Genomic DNA, 20,628 nt, shown 5'->3' on the forward strand with positions numbered 1-20,628 from the left:
GACATATACTATGAAAGAAAGAACAGGAGAAGGAAAGTGACTGCATTAAACACTTGTTTAAACTTAATACCTAGAAGTGCTACATCATACAAAAGCAAAGGGAGGGGAGGGGACGACACAAACCTCTTCTTTCACTTTCAGGTCACTCAAACCACCAATGATCCACATTTCAACAGTCTTAAACCCTGAGTTAACCAGATTAGTCTTTATACATTGACCTATTACTTTGAAGTCCCAGTCCATACACAGTATCATTTTCCTTTAGAGCAAGGCATAAAAAAATCCACACATACATCTTTTCAACTGGCAATGAACATACAGGGAAAAGCTGACACCCAGCACAAAGGAGTTAATCCAGTGTTTATTCCAGACTGATGGTTCTCCTCACTCAATATACAAGACATCAGAACAACCTACCAAGCAGAACTGGACTTTTATTATATGATTTTTCAATAGTGCATTTTGGTATTACCTCCTACTAGCTAATCTGTTTTAAAAACTTATTTACTTTTCCCACATCTGGAGATGAAATTTTCAGCTCAGAACAGCAATCTTTACTATTTGTAGAAAACATTATGAATTAAAAAAAGGACACTATCAAGGTATTTCTTATTTTAAATATGTTTTTCATTTATAAAAATGCTTTGGAAGTCTGAAACTAAAATCTGTTTCTTGGCAAAAATTCTCCTTCCTACCTCCCTCCTCCATTCTCACATGCCATTGTTAGCCTAGGATTATGATGAATGACAGGTTAACAGCACTGATTTTTTAAAATGAAAAACTGAAGAAATTGTGTTGAAAAGAAGAGCAAATTTACATGGACTTTTTAAACAAGAAAGAAAAAATGCATAGGTAGTTATGGTACAGGCCTACCAACCTTAACAGTGTCCCTCTGAGGTAGCATTTTTAAGAGGGTTACTAAATAAGCCTCAGCATAATCTAAATCCCTGCATTAAAAATTGCTACCTGCTTGAAAACCTACTCTGAATATAACACTTTGTTGGGGATTAAAACATAATACATTTTAAAAAGCTTTCTAAGACAGTAGATACAATGGACACAAGTTAATTCTAAATCTTCAGCCCTTATGTACATCATATGCACATAAATATTTGAGCTATAATACACAATCAAGACCCACCCCCAAAGCTTCTGTCATACTATTATGCAAAGCACAGCCATGCTAATTTCTAGATATAAACCATAATTCCACACCTACAAAACAAAAGTAGAATTAGTGGCAGTTTATTGCCTTATACAAATTTAACCAACATGGCAACCATGCCAAAGGAATTAAAACATTTTCAGGACATATGTACAGACTGTACATTTCAGAAACATTTGAACAATAAAAACGCAAGAACAATCTTTGCATTATGAATTAAACTAAACACATGGGTTGAAACCATCAATGCATTAAATGGGATTACAAAGGCACTTCCCTACCCAACATAGGAAATGACAATCTGCAGCCTAGAGGGAGGTTGAAAAAAGAGTGCTCAACTACTGCACAATCTCAACTTTAAGAAAAAAATAAGCAGGATTTAATCAAAGATTTATAGGATTCAATGTGATCCACTTTTCACTGAGTTCACGCAGTTTCATCTTTGTTTTTATGTTGCTTTTCTTGGCTCTCTCGTTCTGTACTTTGGCTCCTTCGATGATCATGTTTGTCTGAATGGTCCTTGCTATCACTGTGATCATGTTTATGGGATCGTTCTTTGCTTCTACTACGCTTTCGGGATCTCTCTTTGCTGGGACTGTGGTCTCGTTTTCTGGACTTTTCAACACTATCGGTTCTTCCTCTGCTTCCACTTCTACTTCGTTTATTTGATTTATCTTTACCTTCATTTTTATGTTTACTTAATTTCTCCTTGCTCCTGCTTCTACTGTGCTTACCTGTATTCTTACTTATACTCCTACTCCTATGCTTCCTCTCCCTGCTTCGACTTCTACTATGTTTTCTGTCTTTTTTGGAATCTTTCTTATCATCCCTGTGCTTCTTTTCATCCTTGTCATCTTTGTGTCTTTTCTCTTCTATTTCACCCTTACTTTTCCTGTCCTTTGACCGTTCCCTAGATCTCTCTCTTTCATTACCCTTTTCCTTGTCATAGTCTCTATCTTTTTTCCTGCTTCGTTCATTTTCTTTCTCCCGCTCTCTATCCCTGTCTCTTCTATCTCCCTTTCTATCACGACTTCGACTACGGCTTCTGTGTCTCTCTCTGCTTCTGCTTCGCCTCCGCTCTAATGCACGATCAGTACTTCGTGATCTTCGCCTTTCTTTTTCTTTCTCCTTAGCTTCACGTTCTAATCTCTGCCGTTCTCTCTCCCTTTCTAGTTCTCTATCAAAACTAGATGATCCATGACCTTCCCGATGATGACTTCTGCTTCTGGATCTTCTAGGAGACCTCCTGGGGCTCACAGACCTTCTTGGAGACCTACGTTAAAAATAAAGGATTTACAAGTTGAAATTTTAACAATGAGCTCTCTGGATTTTTCCAGTTTGTGTTTTATGAATCTTCACGTTCCACATGAATTGCCAAACGTGCATCTATTTCAATATCATTTAATTATTTTATTCATTAGTATTACCATCAATCCACTCTTTTGACTGGTTAGTTTAGAAACATTTGTTGTCCCAGCAAAGGTAGGACACTATTTTTTCTGATAATATGAAGTGTAAGGCACTAGATACTGGCTTTTACAATTGCACTATTTTGAAAAGATAATGTATAACCTTGAACGTCTACGCTCTGCATGTCGATCTATTTCTTCCACTCCCTCCTTGGCATCCTTCTTGATTTTTCTAGGTCTGGTTTTTATTTGCTGATCAATATTTTTCTGCACTGGCACAGGAATTCTTGGAAACAATGTTGAAAACCATTCGAGCTTAGTAAGAAAGGAACGAAGCATCTCCCCAATGGTCATAACACAACCCCCACCTGCCTTCACATCCAGGTCCTACAAAACACAAAGAAAAAATATCCTGACCGTCAAAAAAGTTCATTGCTTATTTTAAACAAATGCTGATATATTTATTGCCATCTTGAAGTCTCAATTATGAAAATTTACTTGTTTCACACTTTAATAAATGTTCTTGAAAAAATTCCAATTCTTGTACCCTTTGGATTTGGCAATAAATGTTACAGATAGGGAGTGGGACTTAATACACATGCATGCAGGTCCATAGTAAGCCTGCAGCCATCTGGATGTTAAGGGATTGTCTCAATGAACAAATTAAGGTGTAATCCTCTTACTCGGTCTAGTTGAATGGTATGATCTTGTATCTTATTTAAATGCAACAAAACTGAGAATTTCTTTGTAAGGCTATATTTAATACCTCATTTTATGGGTGCATGACTGTACACAGTGATAGCCAACACTGTGGCCTATCCACATAAGAACTACTCCATTTCCTCTCTATAAATGATCATATAGAAAGTTGTAATATAAAATGGCGTCCTAACAAAATTGGAAGCAATAGCAAACCAACTGCCATGAAGCAGTGAGGTTTCTAATTTAGAAATATGTAAAAAAATAAATAAATGAACAAATAATTGGAAACGCATAATCCATGATGACCATTGTCTCTGAAAAGGGTCATTACCGCATGAAGGCCTTCTTGCTATGCCCTCTCACAGCTCAGGACATGTTAGTCAGCTATTGTCAAGTCCCAAACCTATAGTGCAAGCACACAAGGAAAGTGAGATTTGTTATCTAAACATGAAGAGAAAATCTAAATGTAAAACTGCTTGCACTCACACACATTTAAGTGTTCAGATATACAGTATTTCCAAATATAATCGTTTCACAGAGATCTAAAGAAGAAAACAATGAGTTAGCTTAAATGTAGCACCTTGCGAGTATCTACATGGTTAAACAGAACAAACATTAGAAGCACTTAGAAAAATAACTGTGTGGAACAGAAAGAGGCCTTCTGTTACAGAAAAGTGTGACAATGTTGAACAGTTTCAACATATTAGATTTCTGGACTTGAGAAAAAACTTTAGAGGTTAAAATTATCCTTATCATAAATGTTTACCATATCTTTAAATGAGTTTGTGCAACATTGGCAAAAAAGTGCATACGAACCAGCTATAAGCACTTCCTCCTACATAAAAAAGTACTGGGGAAGCAGCTGAGAAAGACTGGTTCTAACACTTCCTCTAACATACAGTTTTGGAGAGATAGGAGACATTAATGTATACTGCTATTAAAAATATTAGAGCCAAAATTGTGTAGTATGTCATATGTATAAATTCAAAGTAAGGCCTTTAATAGTAATGACACGGATTAAGGCCTGCAAGTTCAATCATTTTTTTGTTCAACTTGTCCTATGAAGGAAATAGCTTGTAGGACACTGGAATTGAAGCCTCCCCAAAAAAAGTTACAAGGCAGCACTTCATAGAAATGTAGTTAATGTTCATATCCAAGAATTAAAGTAGCACCCACTTGGGGGGGTAAGGGGAAGGAGGGATGCTAACTATTAATTATGCAATTACCCCACAGCTGAATTCTTAATTAAGGAATATTTTGATCACATTACAAATATACAATAACACAGGTTTACCTGGATTAACAAATGTCTCCTTTGTACTGTATTTGATGCTTAGTATGAAAGTAGCTGTGTAAAATAAATATACTGTGTTGTAGTCACGCGTATGTATTACACTGCATTTTTATTAAAAATAGGGCTTCTCTGTAAGCATGAAGTTTGATATTTCTTGTAATACAGGGTGTTCGTCTCAACCAGTCAAGGAAAATATGTTCTTAAATCTAGTAAATAACTTAAGACTCAAACTCAATAAATACTACATATTACTGCAATTTGAGGATTGTGTATTTCAATCCTCTAACCCTAGAAATGTGTTACGTATTCCCCCACTCAATTTCTCTAACCAGGAACTTTGGGATAAGGCACAACAATAATTCCCTTGATGCTATTTTCTCATTCTCGCTCCCTACTGCATAATAATGCAGTCCGTTTGACTGAAGGAGTTCAGAACTTAGCACTTAAAATTGCCTGGTTACTCCATGGATCAACAGGAATGTTCAGACAAGTACAGGTGGCACCATCCTATCCAGTAATTAAGTTGCTCACTTCTAGTTAGTGACATTTAGTTTCTAGTCACTTGAGATATAACTGCCACAGAAATGAGCAGATAAAGTTTTGCTGTAAAATTGTTGATTCCAATCACACACCTCTCTCCATCCGAAGTACATGATTAAATTTTTCAGTAATACACAATTCATACATTTAGAAGCCTAATATTTCAAACACTTTTGAAAGTCCTGGCCATAAACTTTTATTTTTTGGGGTCTGTTTAGCATATCCCTTTCCACCACCCCCCTTTAAAAAAAAAAAGGTGTAACAGTATAGAGTATAAAGCCATTAGACACACCACCATGCAGTCCAAACGTCTCACCTTAAAGAATTTATTTAAACTTATTTCACGTCAGTTTCTAACATATGACATAAGTTTAAAATGATCACTAATCTTAGCCAGTGGAAAACTCAACTAAATCTTTTGAATACAAAAAACAAAGTTTGTTTCCAGATCAGACCCACTCCCCACATTAATCTATTAGTGTAATTAAATTAAAAGAAAAAATCACAACATGAAGATGCTCAAACTACAGGAAAATGCATCAAAATTCTTAATCTAAAAAAGCAGCATGAAAGGAAACAAAAGAAAACAAATTATTACCCTCGCCGACATACCTCTTCATCATCAAGGAACGATTCAAACCAGTCCCATAGATCAGTAGGAGGCTGTGTGTACCTTGAAGTACAAAAAAATGTGTAAATTTAATAAATTTTCTGTGTATTAAACTAGTTTATAGTTAAATACATTGCTACTCACCTAATATACATAAATCCAAGAGCCCTAATGTATGGAGAATCTGTATGTGTTATGAGGCCCATCACTTGCTTACGAGTGAGTTTCAGAGTAAATAATTTGTAAAGCAGGCAAAAAGCTGTAGACACAATTCCACCAGTTCCAACACCTCGCACCTTTAGTGACAGAAAAAAAAAGATATACCAGATGTTTAACAGACAGTCGCTAAAACATTACTCCAGATTTTCAGTGACAGAAGAATAAGAATGTAAAAAGAATGAAGCTTTTCTATTGGAAAAAAGCAAGAATAATACTGCTTGCCTCCTCAAACTCACATCCTTCAGGGTCAAATGGGGTATCTCAGTCCTCTGTAATTTCGAAATTTGTCATCTACATTATGATCCAATACTCAAGTGTAGACAAGACTGGGATATTTTACAGGTGATTATTTACCACACAAAAGTATTTAAGAAGGCACGTACTTCTACTTACCCCTCCGCACATCCCTGTCTGGCCTGCTGTTTTTCTGCTCCCTTTCTCCCATGGTTCAACATGTGTAACCTGAAAGTGTGAAAAAGATTACTATCACAGCCATCACACGTAGCTTCAAAGATGATGTACAAGTACTTAAAACAATCATCATGTGCCCAAACAAATACAATTAAGTTCATACAAAAATTTCCTAAATCAGTTTTCAGTAGTGCTCATCAACTCATATGAATTTTAAGGCAAGCTGGATACTTCAGCAAAACAACAAAATATCTGGTCTTTTTGTGACCACGTTACCCAAGATTTTAATAACCTTTCCTCAAAACTTAAAAAAAAATTGTCCAAGTAACTGTTTTTATATTACACTGCAGTCTCCCCCAAGTATTTATCTGGGGATAAAAACAATCATTACTATGGTCAATGCTGAGTAATTTCACTTAAACATACTATTAGCATTATGCTTGTTAATAGAGCATTTTAGTCTGTGGTACTTACTGCACATGACTATGGGGGATACATACTCCACTACTTATGCAGATTAATAAGAGATTAATATTTTTTTATTCTCTCCTCATTATAACCTAAATCTAAGACAATGAGAAAAAAACAACTATGAACTGTAATATTTTAATCTAAAAAGCTAATGGCTTTTTTGTAGATTGTGATGATACTCTGAGATAATGACCTGCTCTGCATCCTAAACAATAATGGCAGGTTTAGTTTTATGAAGGGTTTTAGCATAGTTCAAGTACATCTTAAAACAAGATTTGATGATCAGTGCTAGAACTAAGTTGATCAATACCATCCTTGGACTCTTGTAATGAGAGTCAGACACAAAGATCTGCTCAAGCTACATTAAAAATTGAGCAATCCATAGAGGAGGGAATAGTCACTTGGATACAGAGGTATGTAAATTTTATAAACTCATCAATTTAATATGGGTCAGTTTCACTACTTGGTTCAGAAACTGGAAGACAAAAATCCACTGGTCTTACACGGACACTGTGTAATGCTTGAGTCCAAGTATAAAGTGGTAACATTTTACTTTACACTTCAGAATTAGGGCTATCAAGCGATTAAAAAAATCAATCGCACTTTTAAACAATAATAGAATACCAATATTTTGGGATGTTTTCTATATTTCAAATATATTAATTACAAAGAATACAAAGTGTACAGTGCTCAATTTATATTTATTTTTATTACGAATATTTGCACTGTAAAAAAGAAATAGTATTTTTCAATTCACCTAATTCAAGTATTGAAGTGCAATCTCTTTATCATGAAAGTTGAACCTACAAAATGTAGAGTTATGTACAAAAAAACCTGCATTCAAAAACAAAACAATGTAAAACTTTAGAGCCTACAAGTCCACAAAGTTCTGCTTCTTGTTCAGCCAATCGCTCAAACAAGTTTGTTTACATTTTCAGAAGATAATGCTGCCTGCTTCTTGTTTACAATGTAACCTGAAAGCGAGAACAGGCGTTTGCATGGCACTATTGCAAGATACTTACATGCCAGATGCGCTAAAGATTCATATATCCCTTGATGCTTCAACCACCATTCCAGAGGACATGCGTCCATGCTGATGACAGGTTCTGCTCAATAACGATCCAAAGCATTGCCGACCAACACATGTTCATTTTCATCATCTAAGTCAGATACCACCAGCAGAAGGTTCACTTTTTTGTTTGTTTGGGTTTTTTTGGTGGTGGTGGTTCAGGTTCCGTGGTTTCCGTATCAGTGTTGCTCTTTTAAGACTTCTGAACGCACACTCCACGCCTCATTCCTCTCAGATTTTGGAAGGCACTTCAGATTCTTAAATCTTGGGTCGAATACTGTAGCTATTTTTAGAAATTACACATTGATATCTTCTTTGCGTTTTGTCAAATTGGCAGTGAAAATGTTCTTAAAATGAACAACGTGCTGAGTCATCATCCGAGACACTTATAACATGAAATATATGGCAGAATGTACATAAAACAGAACAGGAGACGTACAATTCTCCCCCAAGGAGTTCAGTCACAAATGCATTATTTTTTGAAGGAGCGTCATCAGCACAGAAGCATGTCCTCTGGAACAAAGGCCGAAGAGCAAAAAGGCATATGAATCTTTAGCACATCTGGCATGTAAATATCTTGTGACGCCAGCTACAACAGTGCCATGTGAACACCTGTTCTTACTTTCAGGTGACACTGTAATTAAGAAGTGGGCAGCATTATCTCCCGTAAATGTAAACAAACTTGTTTCTCTTAGTGATTGGCTGAACAAGAAGTAGGACTGAATGGACTTGCAAAAAGAAAAGGAGTACTTGTGGCACCTTAGAGACTAACCAATTTATTTGAGCATGAGCTTTCGTGAGCTACAGCTCACTTCATCGGATGCATACCGTGGAAACTGCAGCAGACTTTATATATACACACACAGAGAATATGAAACAATACCTCCTCCCACCCCACTGTCCTGCTGGTAATAGCTTATCTAAAGTGATCATCAGGTTGGGCCATTTCCAGCACAAATCCAGGTATTGTTTCATATTCTCTGTGTGTATATATAAAGTCTGCTGCAGTTTCCACGGTATGCATCCGATGAAGTGAGCTGTAGCTCACGAAAGCTCATGCTCAAATAAATTGGTTAGTCTCTAAGGTGCCACAAGTACTCCTTTTCTTTTTGCGAATACAGACTAACACGGCTGTTACTCTGAAACCTGTCATTATGAATGGACTTGTAGGCTCTAAAGCAGAGGTGGGCACACTACGGCCTGCGGGCCACATCCGGTCCACGGGACCCTCCTGCCCAGCCCCTGAGCTCCTGGCCCAGGAGGGTAACCCCCAGCCCGCCCCCTGCTGCGCCCCCTCCCCTGCAGCCTCAGCTCACTGTGCCACCAGCGCAATGCTCTGGGCAGCGCACTCCTGCCAGGCAGCACAGCTGCAGAGCCGCAGCCTGACCTGGTGCTCTGTGCTGTGTAGTGGCAAGGCTGGCTCCTGCCAGGCAGCACAGCTGCCTGTCCTGGGGCTCTAGGCGGCGCGGCTGTAGCACTGCCAGCCACCAGTGTTCCAGGCAGCACGGTAAGGGGGCAGGGAGCAGGGGGGTGGGATAGAAGGCAGGGGACAGGAGCGTGCATAGGGGTCGGGGCAGTCAGAGGGCGGGGAACAGGGGGGTTGAATGGGGGCAGTCAGGGGCAGGGGTTCTGGAGGTGGTCAGGAGACAGGGAGAAGGGGTGGTTGGATGGGGCGGGGGGGGGGAGAGAGCAGGCATGAACAAAAGGAGGGAGTTGATGGGATGGCAGGGGACAGTCGGGGTGGTCAGGGAGCAGGAGTGCGGGGTGGTGGATAGGTCAGGAGTCCGGGGGGGAGGGGGGGGTGTCAGAGGCCGGGCCATGCCTGGCTGTTTGGGGAGGCACAGGCTCCCCTAACTGGCCCTCCATACAACTTCAGAAACCCTCAGGCCAAAATGTTTGCCCGCCCCTGCTCTAAAGTTTCACATTGTTACATAACTGCACTCAAAAACAGAACAAAAAACCCTACATACGTAAGTTGCATTTTCATGATAAAGAGATTGCACTACAGTACTTGTATGAGGTGAACTGAAAAATTCTATTCTTTTATTTATAATAAAAAATAATATAAAGTGATCAATGTACACTTTGTATTCTGTGTTGTAATAGAAATCAATATATTTGAAAATGTAGAAAAACATCCAAAAATATTTAATAAATTTCTATTGGTATGCTATTGTTTAACAGTGCGATTAATCATGATTAATTTTTTTAATCAAATTAACTTTGAGATAATTGCGTGAGTTAACCGCAATTAATCGACAGCCCTATTCAGAATTATTTAAGAGAACCTATGAAATAAAATGTTGAATACATGCATAAAGCATGCTGAAATCCAATGAAGTAGTCCATGGTTTATCTTACAAACAGCTAAATTACCGTTGACAGTAGCCATCTCGCTAAAAAATGTGAACTTGCCTCATATACCAATAATATGGAAACCCATTCAACCTGCTTTATCACACTTATCGTACATATTACCAGCAGCACATTTGAAGAGCTCAGAAATAGCAAGTACCAGATAAATTATACTGAAAGTATATTTCATATTATTCATTGTGAATTGTACCTTTTTCCTCACACAGTAAGGCACTAATGGGCTGAATAAAGTAGTTCCCTTTTCAGTCAAAGGACAAGAACCAAATAATAAACACTGAACACAAAAAGCTGTTCTTCAAATTTGATTTGTATTACAGTAGTGGCTAATGGCCCCAACCAAAACTAGGGCCCTGTTGTGCAAGGCATGGTACTAACACATAGTAGGCGACAGCCCCCAGCCTGAAAAGCTTAAAATATAAAGTCCAGATCCCAACTGCATGTACTTAACTTGATGGGACCACTCAGAATACCTAAAGTTGAGGTGCAGGATCAGTACCTAAATGTATAAAACAGTAGGAGAAAGGAAGAGCACGAGTTTACTAAGTGGAACTGAAACACACACAGATTAGGGGATAGATTTTAAAATTAACTAATTCAGGAATCCAAACAGAGGCCAGATTTTGAGTAGTGCTCAACAGCCAGTAGTTCTGAGCATGACTCCAAGTCAGTTTTGCCCATAGCTCAGCACCCAACATGATGAAATCTTAAAAATCTGACTATTTTGACAACAAAGTGGGAATAGAACTCTTTTAGAAAATGGGGCCATAAGTGTGTGTCAAAGCAGGAATTAAATCCAAATCTTCTGCACCCCAATCTAGTGCCTTAACCACAAAAAACATCCTTTTTAATCACACCCACTTTACACACAAGTGCCAGGTAAGAATTCTGTTAGTTTCAATCCAACTAAGAACCTCTATGCCATAAACCTCTAAATATTTTTAAATATCAAGAGCCCCATTTGTGTGTGTCGAATTAATCTACTCAACATTTTTATTTAAAGAAGAATGGAAAATATATTTCCTTTACAGGTTTTCACAAATTGGAAGTTAAATAACGACTAAGAATCCAACACTACAGAACACACTGCTTTTCAACATGAGTATGCAAACTATTTCAACTACCCTAGTTAATTAAACTTTAGAGAGTATTTAAATTTAGTATAAAACAATTTATATGTACTAATTTTAAAATATTTGGAATGCATCTAAAATGTGACTACGTAAAACAACATCTTCTCATTCCAGATATGCTATTCAGTATTTCATCTCAATTTAGGTGACAAAAATAGTCTTTACACCCTTTCACTTCTATTAGTCCTACACTTTCAACACAGCTCCAGGAAAGTGAAATGGGCTCTGTTACTTCTTGAGCATCAACAGGATTGTTTATAGAATTCCAATTGATTATTCCTATGCAATCTCACTGAACATAATGAGTAACACAGGTAATTGAGACCAATACACTAGCCTCAAGAATCTGTGTTACTGGAAATTATGCATGATAAGAAAAGAGTCCATCTTGACTCAAGAGACCAGGTGGAAGTTAACAGCACTCTAGCATTTAGGAGAAAATGCCATCCTTTTTAACCAGTAAACTGAGCAAACTTGATTCAGTAATAATCAAGACACAAACATGGAATCCCACAGAGCCATTATTACAGAATCACTTTTGAGAACACTGTTCTTTAAGCAATGGAGCTACCCATCAATAATGTTTTAAGCCAAGCAAGAAAGTAATAAAGGTTATTTCCAAATATATTACACCCACTTAGTGACAACGGAATTGAGGAGTAAGATCAATACATGCCAGAAGAGCGTCAATATTTTCCAGAGTACAAGTGACTGAAAACAATGGCCGAAATAACCCTAAACTTGTACACATTAGCAGGACAATGCATGTAATTGTGTTGATGAGCATTAATTTTGCATACCTCTACCTGGTACCCTGGCTTGATGGAAGCCTCGCTGCAAGACTGATTCAATCCTGCTAACGAAACAAGAACTGAGACAAGGATGCACCGAGGAGTTCATTTATCTCCCCAGCACAGCCAGACTAATGCCAACAGCAGCACTATTATTTGATCTCGTTTCAATACCTGGATGCCCCAATCTCTAACTGGAGAGGAAGGCCACATGCAAGCTCCTACTGGGACCGCTGACTGGCACCGTGATCCCTTTTGCACCCCAGCAGTACAACGTACTAGCAATCGCTAGGTGTGGGGGGTGGCCGTGCCCCCTGGAAAAGGGACACAAGTTGAGGAGACTCCTATGCTCTAAGCACTGAGCAGACAAGCTCCCTTTCGGAGACGTACGCTCGTGCTTCAACCGCTGCACATGGTTTTTACAGCCTCCTACTCACCACATTCACGGACTCGGCTTCACGCGCCCTTGTGCGGGAAGGCCACGGATCCCCGCTCCCCAAGCCCGGGGCCTGAAGAGAGGCCGTGAGCGGCCATTTCATCCCCGCAGCGCTGACACAGCTCCCGCGCCCACCATTCCGCTCAGCACCGGAAAGCCCTACTCGTTCTCGCGGGGCCGCTCCCCTGAGCCCAGCTGGGCGCAGGAGGCAGCCCCGGCCCTCCCCTGCTCACGCGCAGCGAAGGAGGATGCCGCTCGCTACTGGGCCGAAATAGAGGACAAGGGGACCCCGCCACCCGGAGCGAGGGCGAGCAGGGAGGAACCCGCAGGCCGGAAGCGCCCCCAGTCCCGCTCCCCCGAAAGAAATGGGAAGCACGCAGACGGGCGGGAAGGCCTTTGGGGGGGAGCCAGCCGGCCCAGGCCCCCAGCCGCTCCCACGATGGGCCCTCCCCGCCCCCGCTGGCCTCACCTTGAAGTAGATCTCGTCCACCACCTCGTGGTAGGTCTTGAGCTCGTAGAGTTGCACCTTGAAGTAGGGCGAGGAGAGGATGTTGGTGAGGATCATGGGATTCAGGTTCATGGTCTTCTCGTTCCCCCACAGCGGCAGCACGTTGCCCTGCTTGCCCGAGGCCGCCGGTTTGGGGGCCCCGCTCTGTAGCGGCGGCTGAGCCGGCGGGACGGATCCGGCCTGGTGCTGGGCCGCCTGCTGCTGCTGCTGGCAGTTGCCGGTGCCTAACGCGGGGCTATTGTTGGCCATAGCGCCACAGCGGCTCAGTGCTCCGGCCGGGGCGGGGGACTGACTCGCTGTAGCGAAACGCGAGGGGCCGAGCCGGGGGCTGTCTCCGCTAACTGCCAACAAGATGGCGGGCCCTGCGGAAGTGACGAATTCGTCTTCCGGGACCGACCGCGCGGCCGACCAATCGCCCATCCGCCCGGCCGCGATGGCCCCAGAAGCCTTCGGTTGTGAGAGCGCTGGGATGGCGCCGTTTCCTTGTGCGGAGAGTTAGGGCCTCCCTTCTGCTCCGGGAGACGAGTGACTCCCCGGGCCCCTAATTTTCGCAGCGGGCAGAGGATCCGTAAGGCAGAGCCTCTCCTCGCTACTTAGCTGTCGCTTTTTTTTGGAACTGTGCAATAATTTCGTTTGCTTGAAACCAACTTGGCAGGAAATGATTTTATCCGGCCTAGTACGTGTCTCATGCCGCTTGGGCCTATCCCAAGAACAAACTAGCTGAAGAGCTATGAGCCCCTGGTTCTGGCACCAGTGGAGAGCATACGCTGAAGTCAAGGACTACAAATATGGGAAATAAATTCCCTCTTGGGGGGTTTAGGACATCATTCCATGAAAAGGCCTGCTAACCCAAACCTTTTAAGCTGAAAGCTTCCTGTTAGCAGCAGCCTCTAATAAATTAGGTCCGCAAACTGGAATAGTGTAGCACCTTTGGGAATTACCAGCATAAAAACAGAAAATAAAAGAAGCTAGTATAGAAGCAAGACTATATAAAACCTTGTGCCATGGGTGCTGTAACAGTTTTTATACTGGGGGTGCTGAAAGTCATTGAACAAAACTAAACGGTGTACATGATAGAAACCCCTTCAAACCAAAGAGTGCTCTTGCACCTCTAGTTGCAGCATCTATGTGTTGTGCTATATCGGAGTGAACTGGGATACCAAGGTCTCATTTTTCAGAGTAACAGCCATGTTAGTCTGTATTCGCAAAAAGAAAAGAAGTACTTGTGGCACCTTAGAGACTAACCAATTTATTTGAGCATAAGCTTTCGTGAGCTACAGCTCACTTCATCGGATGCATACTGTGGAAAGTGTAGAAGATCTTTTTATACACACAAAGCATGAAAAAATACCTCCCATCACCCCACTGTCCTGGTGGTAATAGCTTATCTAAAGTGATCACTCTCCTTACAATGTGCATGATAATCAAGGTGGGCCATTTCCAGCACAAATCCAGGGTTTAACAAGAACGTCGGGGGGGGGGGGGGGGGGGGGTTAGGAAAAAACAAGGGGAAATAGGTTACCTTGCATAATGACTTAGCCACTCCCAGTCTCTATTCAAGCCTAAGTTAATTGTATCCAATTTGCAAATGAATTCCAATTCAACAGTTTCTCACTGGAGTCTGGATTTGAACTTTTTTTGTTGTAATATTGCAACTTTCATGTCTTTAATTGCGTGACCAGAGAGATTGACGTGTTCTCCGACTGGTTTATGAATGTTATAATTCTTGATATCTGATTTGTGTCCATTTATTCTTTTACGTAGAGAATAAAAGAATAAATGGATACAATTAACTTAGGCTTGAATAGAGACTGGGAGTGGCTAAGTCATTATGCAAGGTAACAAAAAAAAATCTACATTTGTAAGTTATACTTTACAATGAAGAGATTGCACTGCAGTACTTGTATGAGGTGAATTGAAAAATACTATTTAATCATTTTTACAGTGCAAATATTTGTAATAAAAATAATAATGTAAAGTGAGAACTGTACACTTTGTATTCTGTGTTGTAATAGAAATCAATATATTTGAAAATGAAGAAAAACATCCAAAAATATTTAATACATTTCAATTGGTATTCTATTGTTTAACAGTGCGATTAATCAAGATTAATTTTTTTAATCACAGTTAATATTTTTGAGTTAACCACATGAGTTAACTGTGATTAATTGACAGCCCTATTAATAAGATAATTGCAAGGTTGTGCAGAGTGGGACAAAATAATTTGCACGATGTGTATACAGTGATGGTCTCTGCATTCATAAATTTCTGAGAAAAAAAATCTGGTATTCTCATGGAAAGGTCTATAAAGATGTCTTTCCAACATGTGGTGGTCGTTAACATGGTGAATTGTATGCTTGAATTTATTAATAAGGGGATAAAGGAGGTTGCAAATTTTATCTCTTCCCTTCCAGCTGACCAACAGCTTTTTCATTGCATTTAGGTTCACATAGGCTATACTTTTAAGATATGAGGGGTGGTATGGTCCATGTTGGCTCCTTTTAAGACAGTTTTTTTATCTAATTTAAAATTATTTGCAGTCACCCCATTAGTCAGAGGCCTTCTTTTCAGAAATTCCCTTATGCATTTAATTATTTTTTGAACCAGACATCCTCCTTACTTCATTCTTTCTGGCCTTATAACTCATTATTTTCAATCCTTTCTTCTGCTTGCTAGTCCGGGCTTTTTTTTTACAACACATTTATTTTTTTCATGAAACTTAAGCTAACTCTAATTTTTTAATTTCATATTTATTCTATACTCACCGTTTTGCTTATGTTAATTGGCCAGGGAAAAAATGTATACAAGGGACTTCCAGAATAATTTATTTTTCTGTCACGGTACACCTAATATGCATTGTCTTTCTCAAAGGACTGAAGTCTTAAAACCATCATGTTCTCTTGTGGAGGTCCATCAGGCACATGGCATGTCTGTTCCACATTAACAAGTCTGTCCTTGTGATGAACAGTTTCTAGAACCCACTGCTCTAAGAAAGAATATAGAACCATAACTTCTTTGCCTTGTGGCAGTCCTAGCAGCCTGGGAACTTCTTTGGTTTGCTCAGCTAAGCTCTTTTAGCTTAGCTTTGTATTATAATTAATTATTTATACCACAGCAGCACCTAAAGGCCTGAACCAAAGTCAGGGCTCTAGGGTGCTAGGCATTGTATATACACACACATTGTGATTTGATCCCTGCCCCAAAAAGCTTGTAATCTATAGCTAGAATTTTCAAAGGAGACTAATGGAAGTTAGTCACCTAATTCCCTTAGGCTCATTTGAAAACCCCAGCCTAAATAGACAAGACAAAGTGGGAGAAAGGAATTAGTAATATTCCCATTTTACAAGTGGGGAATTGAGGGACACACAGAAAAGATAACATGCCCAAGATGACACAGGAACTTAACTTATACCTCTGAGACCAAGTTTAGTGCTATAAACATCAAAGACTATCCTTTCTTCCCAAAGGATACATTTTTTTTCTAACCCCTGCCAATTAGCGACTAGTTTACCCTGGAAACATGAGGATTTGTATCCTTTTTTAAAAAAATCCTAATACAATTGTGAAGGGTCTTATTTCCCATGCAAATTAAAAAATGTAGTCTGTGAACAGAGATTTCTCTTTGAAGGTGAGTGTTTTATTTTTAAAATTGTCCCCCATCCTCTGAGTTCCTTCCCTCCTCTTTCCATTTCATTCACAATCATTTCAAAATACTGTCTTTTCCCTTACTTTATTGTCTGTTCTCTAAGTTATTTACTCATGCATTTGTCTGTCCTTGTCAGGATTTTTTAGTTGATATCTTTATAAAGTTCTCCCTTTGTGTAAGTGGCATCTCCTTGGCTTTCCACAAAGGCCCTCCTTGGTGGTGATGCTGAGGCCTTTGGTACAACTGCAAGCTATAAATTTCTCTGTCTAAAATTAGATTTCTTCCTTCAGGGATCTCAGCTGGTCTTCAAACTATCAAATCCAATCAATCAGAAAGGTGATTTTAACTTGCAAAAAGTGAGTTGCATTAAAAGAAACGTGCTGTGGTTCAATGCAAGCCTCATTACACAATAATACAGACTGACTCAGATCTCCTTTTCTAGGCAGGCTTAGTCTGTCAATTGAAAAAGAAAAGAAAAATGGCAGTCTTTAGTACCTTGTTCACCATAGCATCCTTTGAGTCTGGTTACAGAAGAATGTCCATTTGCCTTTGAATTTTAAGTTGAGCAATATTGCCATATTTATTTTCTTGTCAAATGTTACTTACTCTTGAGTAATGTCCTCTGACAGTGTTGCTTTACCCGTGTTTCCTTTGCAATCACATTCAATTACATGTATTTCACATTTAAAGAGAAGATATGTGACAAGTGATAGCACCTGGTTTTCAAGATGCATTATCTCTTAAATAAATAGAGAACAGTACACAAATCTGCAGTCAGATTTCAAAGGACATAGACCTAGTTCCTCAAAAATTAATGGAAGTTAGGAATCTTAATACCATTGAGGATCTGGGCAATAGTTATCATTCTAACTTATCTTACCTGCTTTTTGTTCCAGTTACTGAAGCATCTTATGGAATTCCAGTGACTTAGGCCATGTCTACACTGGTGAGCTTATCAAGCTATGCCACTGTACGATCGCTCGTGTAGCTGTTCTAAGATGGGAGAGAGCCCTCCCATCAAGATAATTAAGCCACCTCCATCCAACGAGCGGTGGTAGCTATGTCGGCGGGAGACAGTGTGACATAGTCTTAGACTTTCTTGATTCATGTGATATTTTGGCAAATTTTCCTACTTTAACTCAGAAATTTCTAGTTTTGACAGAATAGCTAAAATTGGCAATAAGTCTGAGTCTTCCTCCTTAGCTAGGATGGAGGTGATTGAACAGAAAAATCCCTGCAGCATGCAAAATATGGGATTATGCTGATATAAAAAAAATCTGTATTATAATTCAATTTATTGCTTTCTGTAGATTATGGTAATTTAAAAGTTCTTTGAACAATTACACTTACCTTTAGATGCTATTAGAGTTGAATGAAGCAGGAGTACCTTGCCTGAAATTACTGATTATAATGTGTAAATAGCCTTATAATGAACAACCCTCTTGGATGGCTGGATCTGCCACTGCATGACAGAAATAAAACAAAAATTTTAGATAACAGACTAAATCTGAGGAACTCTGCTTTTATGAAGTGAGGAACTAAAATAAATTGTTTCCCCTCTTATCAGAAAAGGTTTTCAAAACTTGCAGATCAAGCATTCACTTTTGAATTCTTCAAAGCAAAACACTAAAGTTGAAAATTGCTGACAGCACTTCCTACTTTTTTCATTCTGACAATCTTCAAAGGTTCCCATCTCCACCTCTATACACACTACCTAATATTTAACAATCAAGAAAAATGTTTTCTTGTGATGACTTTTGTTTTGTAGGGGAGAAGTGACCTCAAAATTAGTAATTGTGGAGAAGGCCCCCTCTACAAAAATATCATTTTAGGTGTGTGGGTTCACTTTTCCCCTCTTCACAAATGCTATACTGACTCTTATATCCAGTGATGATTCTACCAGGCTATAATGAATCAAAACAGGAAATACAGAACCTTTGATCCAAATAATTCAAAGTGTTTTACAAATATTAATAAAATCTCACAGTACCTCTTTTGAGTTTCACAGCTAAATATGAGGTGGAACAGATTATTTAGCATAAAAGACAAAAACACCCTATCACCTGTGGGCAAACACTTTTCACAAAATGATCCCTCCATATCTGACCTCTCAGTCCTTGTCCTCAAGGCAATCCTGCACTATTAGGGTTGCCAACTGTCTAATCACACAAACCCAAACACCCTTGCCTTGCCCCGTCATGCCCTTTCCTGAGGTCCTACCTCTGCCCCACCCCTTCTCTGAGGCCCCGCCCTGCTCACTCCATCTCCCCTCCCTCTGTCACTTGCTCTCCTCCACCCTCATTCACTTTCACCAGGCCGGAACAGAGGGTTGGGGGGCGAGAGGGGGTGCAGGCTCTGGGCTGGGGTCGAGGGGTTTGGAGTGTGGGAGGGGGCTCTGGGCTGAGTCTGGGGAAGGGGGTTGGAGTGCAGGTGGGAGTGTGGGGTGCAAGCTCTGGATGGAGTTTGGGTGCTGGAAGGGGCTCAGGGCTGGGGCAGGGGGTTGGGATGCGGGAGGGGGTGAGAGGTGCGGGCTCCAGCTGGGCGACACTTACTTCAGGTGGCTCCCGGGTGGTGGTGCAGTGGGGCTATGGCAGGCTCCCTGCCTGCCCTGGCCCTACGCCACTCCTGGAAGCAGTCGGTATGTCCCTACGGCCCCGGGGGGGAGGAATGGGACAGGACGGGATGGGGTCTCCGCGCACTGCCCCTGCCACTCTCATTGGCTGCAGTTCCCGACCAATGGGAGCTGCGGAGTCAGTGCTCTGGGTGGAGGCAGCACGTAGAGCCTCCCTGACCCCCTGTCAAGGTTCCTTCCCCACTCTGAACTCTAAAGTACAGATGTGGGGACCTGCATGAAAAAAACCTCCTAAGCTTATCTTTACCAGCTTAGGTCAAAACTTCCCCAAGGTACAAAATATTCCCCCCGTTGTCCTTGGACTGGCCGCTACCACCACCAAACTAATACTGGTTACTGGGGAAGAGCTGTTTGGACACGTCTTTCCCCCCAAAATACTTCCCAAAACCCTGCACCCCACTTCCTGGACAAGGTTTGGTAAAAAGCCTCACCAATTTGCCTAGGTGACTACAGACCCAGACCCTTGGATCTTAAGAACAATGAACAATCCTCCCAACACTTGCACCCCCCCTTTCCTGGGAAATGTTGGATAAAAAGCCTCACCAATTTGCATAGGTGACCACAGACCCAAACCCTTGGATCTGAGAACAATGAAAAAGCATTCAGTTTTTTACAAGAAGACTTTTAATAAAAAATAGAAGTAAATAGAAATAAAGAAATCCCCCCTGTAAAATCAGGATGGTAGATATCTTACAGGGTAATTAGATTCAAAAACACAGAGAACCCCTCTAGGCAAAACCTTAAGTTACAAAAAAGATACACAGACAGAAATAGTTATTCTATTCAGCACAATTCTTTTCTCAGCCATTGAAAGAAATCATAATCTAACACATACCTAGCTAGATTACTTACTAAAAGTTCTAAGACTCCATTCCTGTTCTGTCCCTGGCAAAAGCAGCATGCATACAGACAGACACAGACCCTTTGTTTCTCTCCCTCCTCCCAGCTTTTGAAAGTATCTTGTCTCCTCATTGGTCATTTTGGTCAGATGCCAGCGAGGTTACCTTTAGCTTCTTAACCCTTTACAGGTGAGAGGAGCTTTCCCCTGGCCAGGAGGGATTTCAAAGGGGTTTACCCTTCCCTTTATATTTATGACACCCCCCATGCCCAGGGGTCGCAGGGACGTGCCAGACACTTCCGGGAGTGGCGTGGGGCCAGGGCAGGCGGGGAGCCTGCCTTAGCCTTGCCACGTCGCCGGACTTTTAGCGGCCTAAAGTCT

The 20,628-nt window shown here is 40.6% G+C and overlaps 2 protein-coding genes across 3 annotated transcripts in view; one reads left to right on the forward strand and one right to left on the reverse strand.

The window, feature by feature from the left end:
• Positions 1 to 334: 334 nt before the first annotated feature.
• PRPF38B (pre-mRNA processing factor 38B) lies at positions 335 to 13,490 on the reverse strand. Of its 2 annotated transcripts, none has more exons than XM_048859920.2 (6): positions 13,093 to 13,490; positions 6,333 to 6,401; positions 5,865 to 6,016; positions 5,723 to 5,783; positions 2,738 to 2,961; positions 335 to 2,438 (listed from the first exon to the last, which is right to left on the reverse strand). In XM_048859920.2, exons 1-6 carry the CDS (start codon positions 13,378 to 13,380, stop codon positions 1,592 to 1,594), a joined length of 1,641 nt encoding a protein of 546 aa, XP_048715877.1. In that variant the 5' UTR covers positions 13,381 to 13,490; the 3' UTR covers positions 335 to 1,591. The 2 variants fall into 2 exon arrangements, with proteins under 2 accessions (XP_048715877.1, XP_048715878.1); XM_048859921.2 differs by lacking the exon at positions 13,093 to 13,490 and adding an exon at positions 12,625 to 12,752.
• Positions 13,035 to 20,628, forward strand: part of HENMT1 (HEN methyltransferase 1) — a 28,035-nt gene continuing 20,441 nt past the window's right edge. The window contains exon 1 of the mRNA XM_048859923.2: positions 13,035 to 13,122. The gene's annotated coding sequence lies outside the window, so the exon portion shown is untranslated. The remainder of the gene's footprint in view (positions 13,123 to 20,628) is intronic.

Source organism: Caretta caretta, chromosome 8, assembly GCF_965140235.1.
Source record: "Caretta caretta isolate rCarCar2 chromosome 8, rCarCar1.hap1, whole genome shotgun sequence".
Classification (NCBI taxonomy): Eukaryota; Metazoa; Chordata; order Testudines; family Cheloniidae; genus Caretta; species Caretta caretta.

Excerpts from the sequence above, each read along its gene's own strand:
- PRPF38B (XM_048859920.2), bottom strand. The coding sequence starts at position 13,380 with ATGGCCAACAATAGCCCCGCGTTAGGCACCGGCAACTGCCAGCAGCAG. Across the intron at positions 6,402-13,092 it reads TGGACGAGATCTACTTCAAG|GTTACACATGTTGAACCATG; the intron begins GTGAGGCCAGCG and ends TCACACTTTCAG. Across the intron at positions 2,439-2,737 it reads GCAGAGCGTAGACGTTCAAG|GTCTCCAAGAAGGTCTGTGA; the intron begins GTTATACATTAT and ends TTTTTAACGTAG.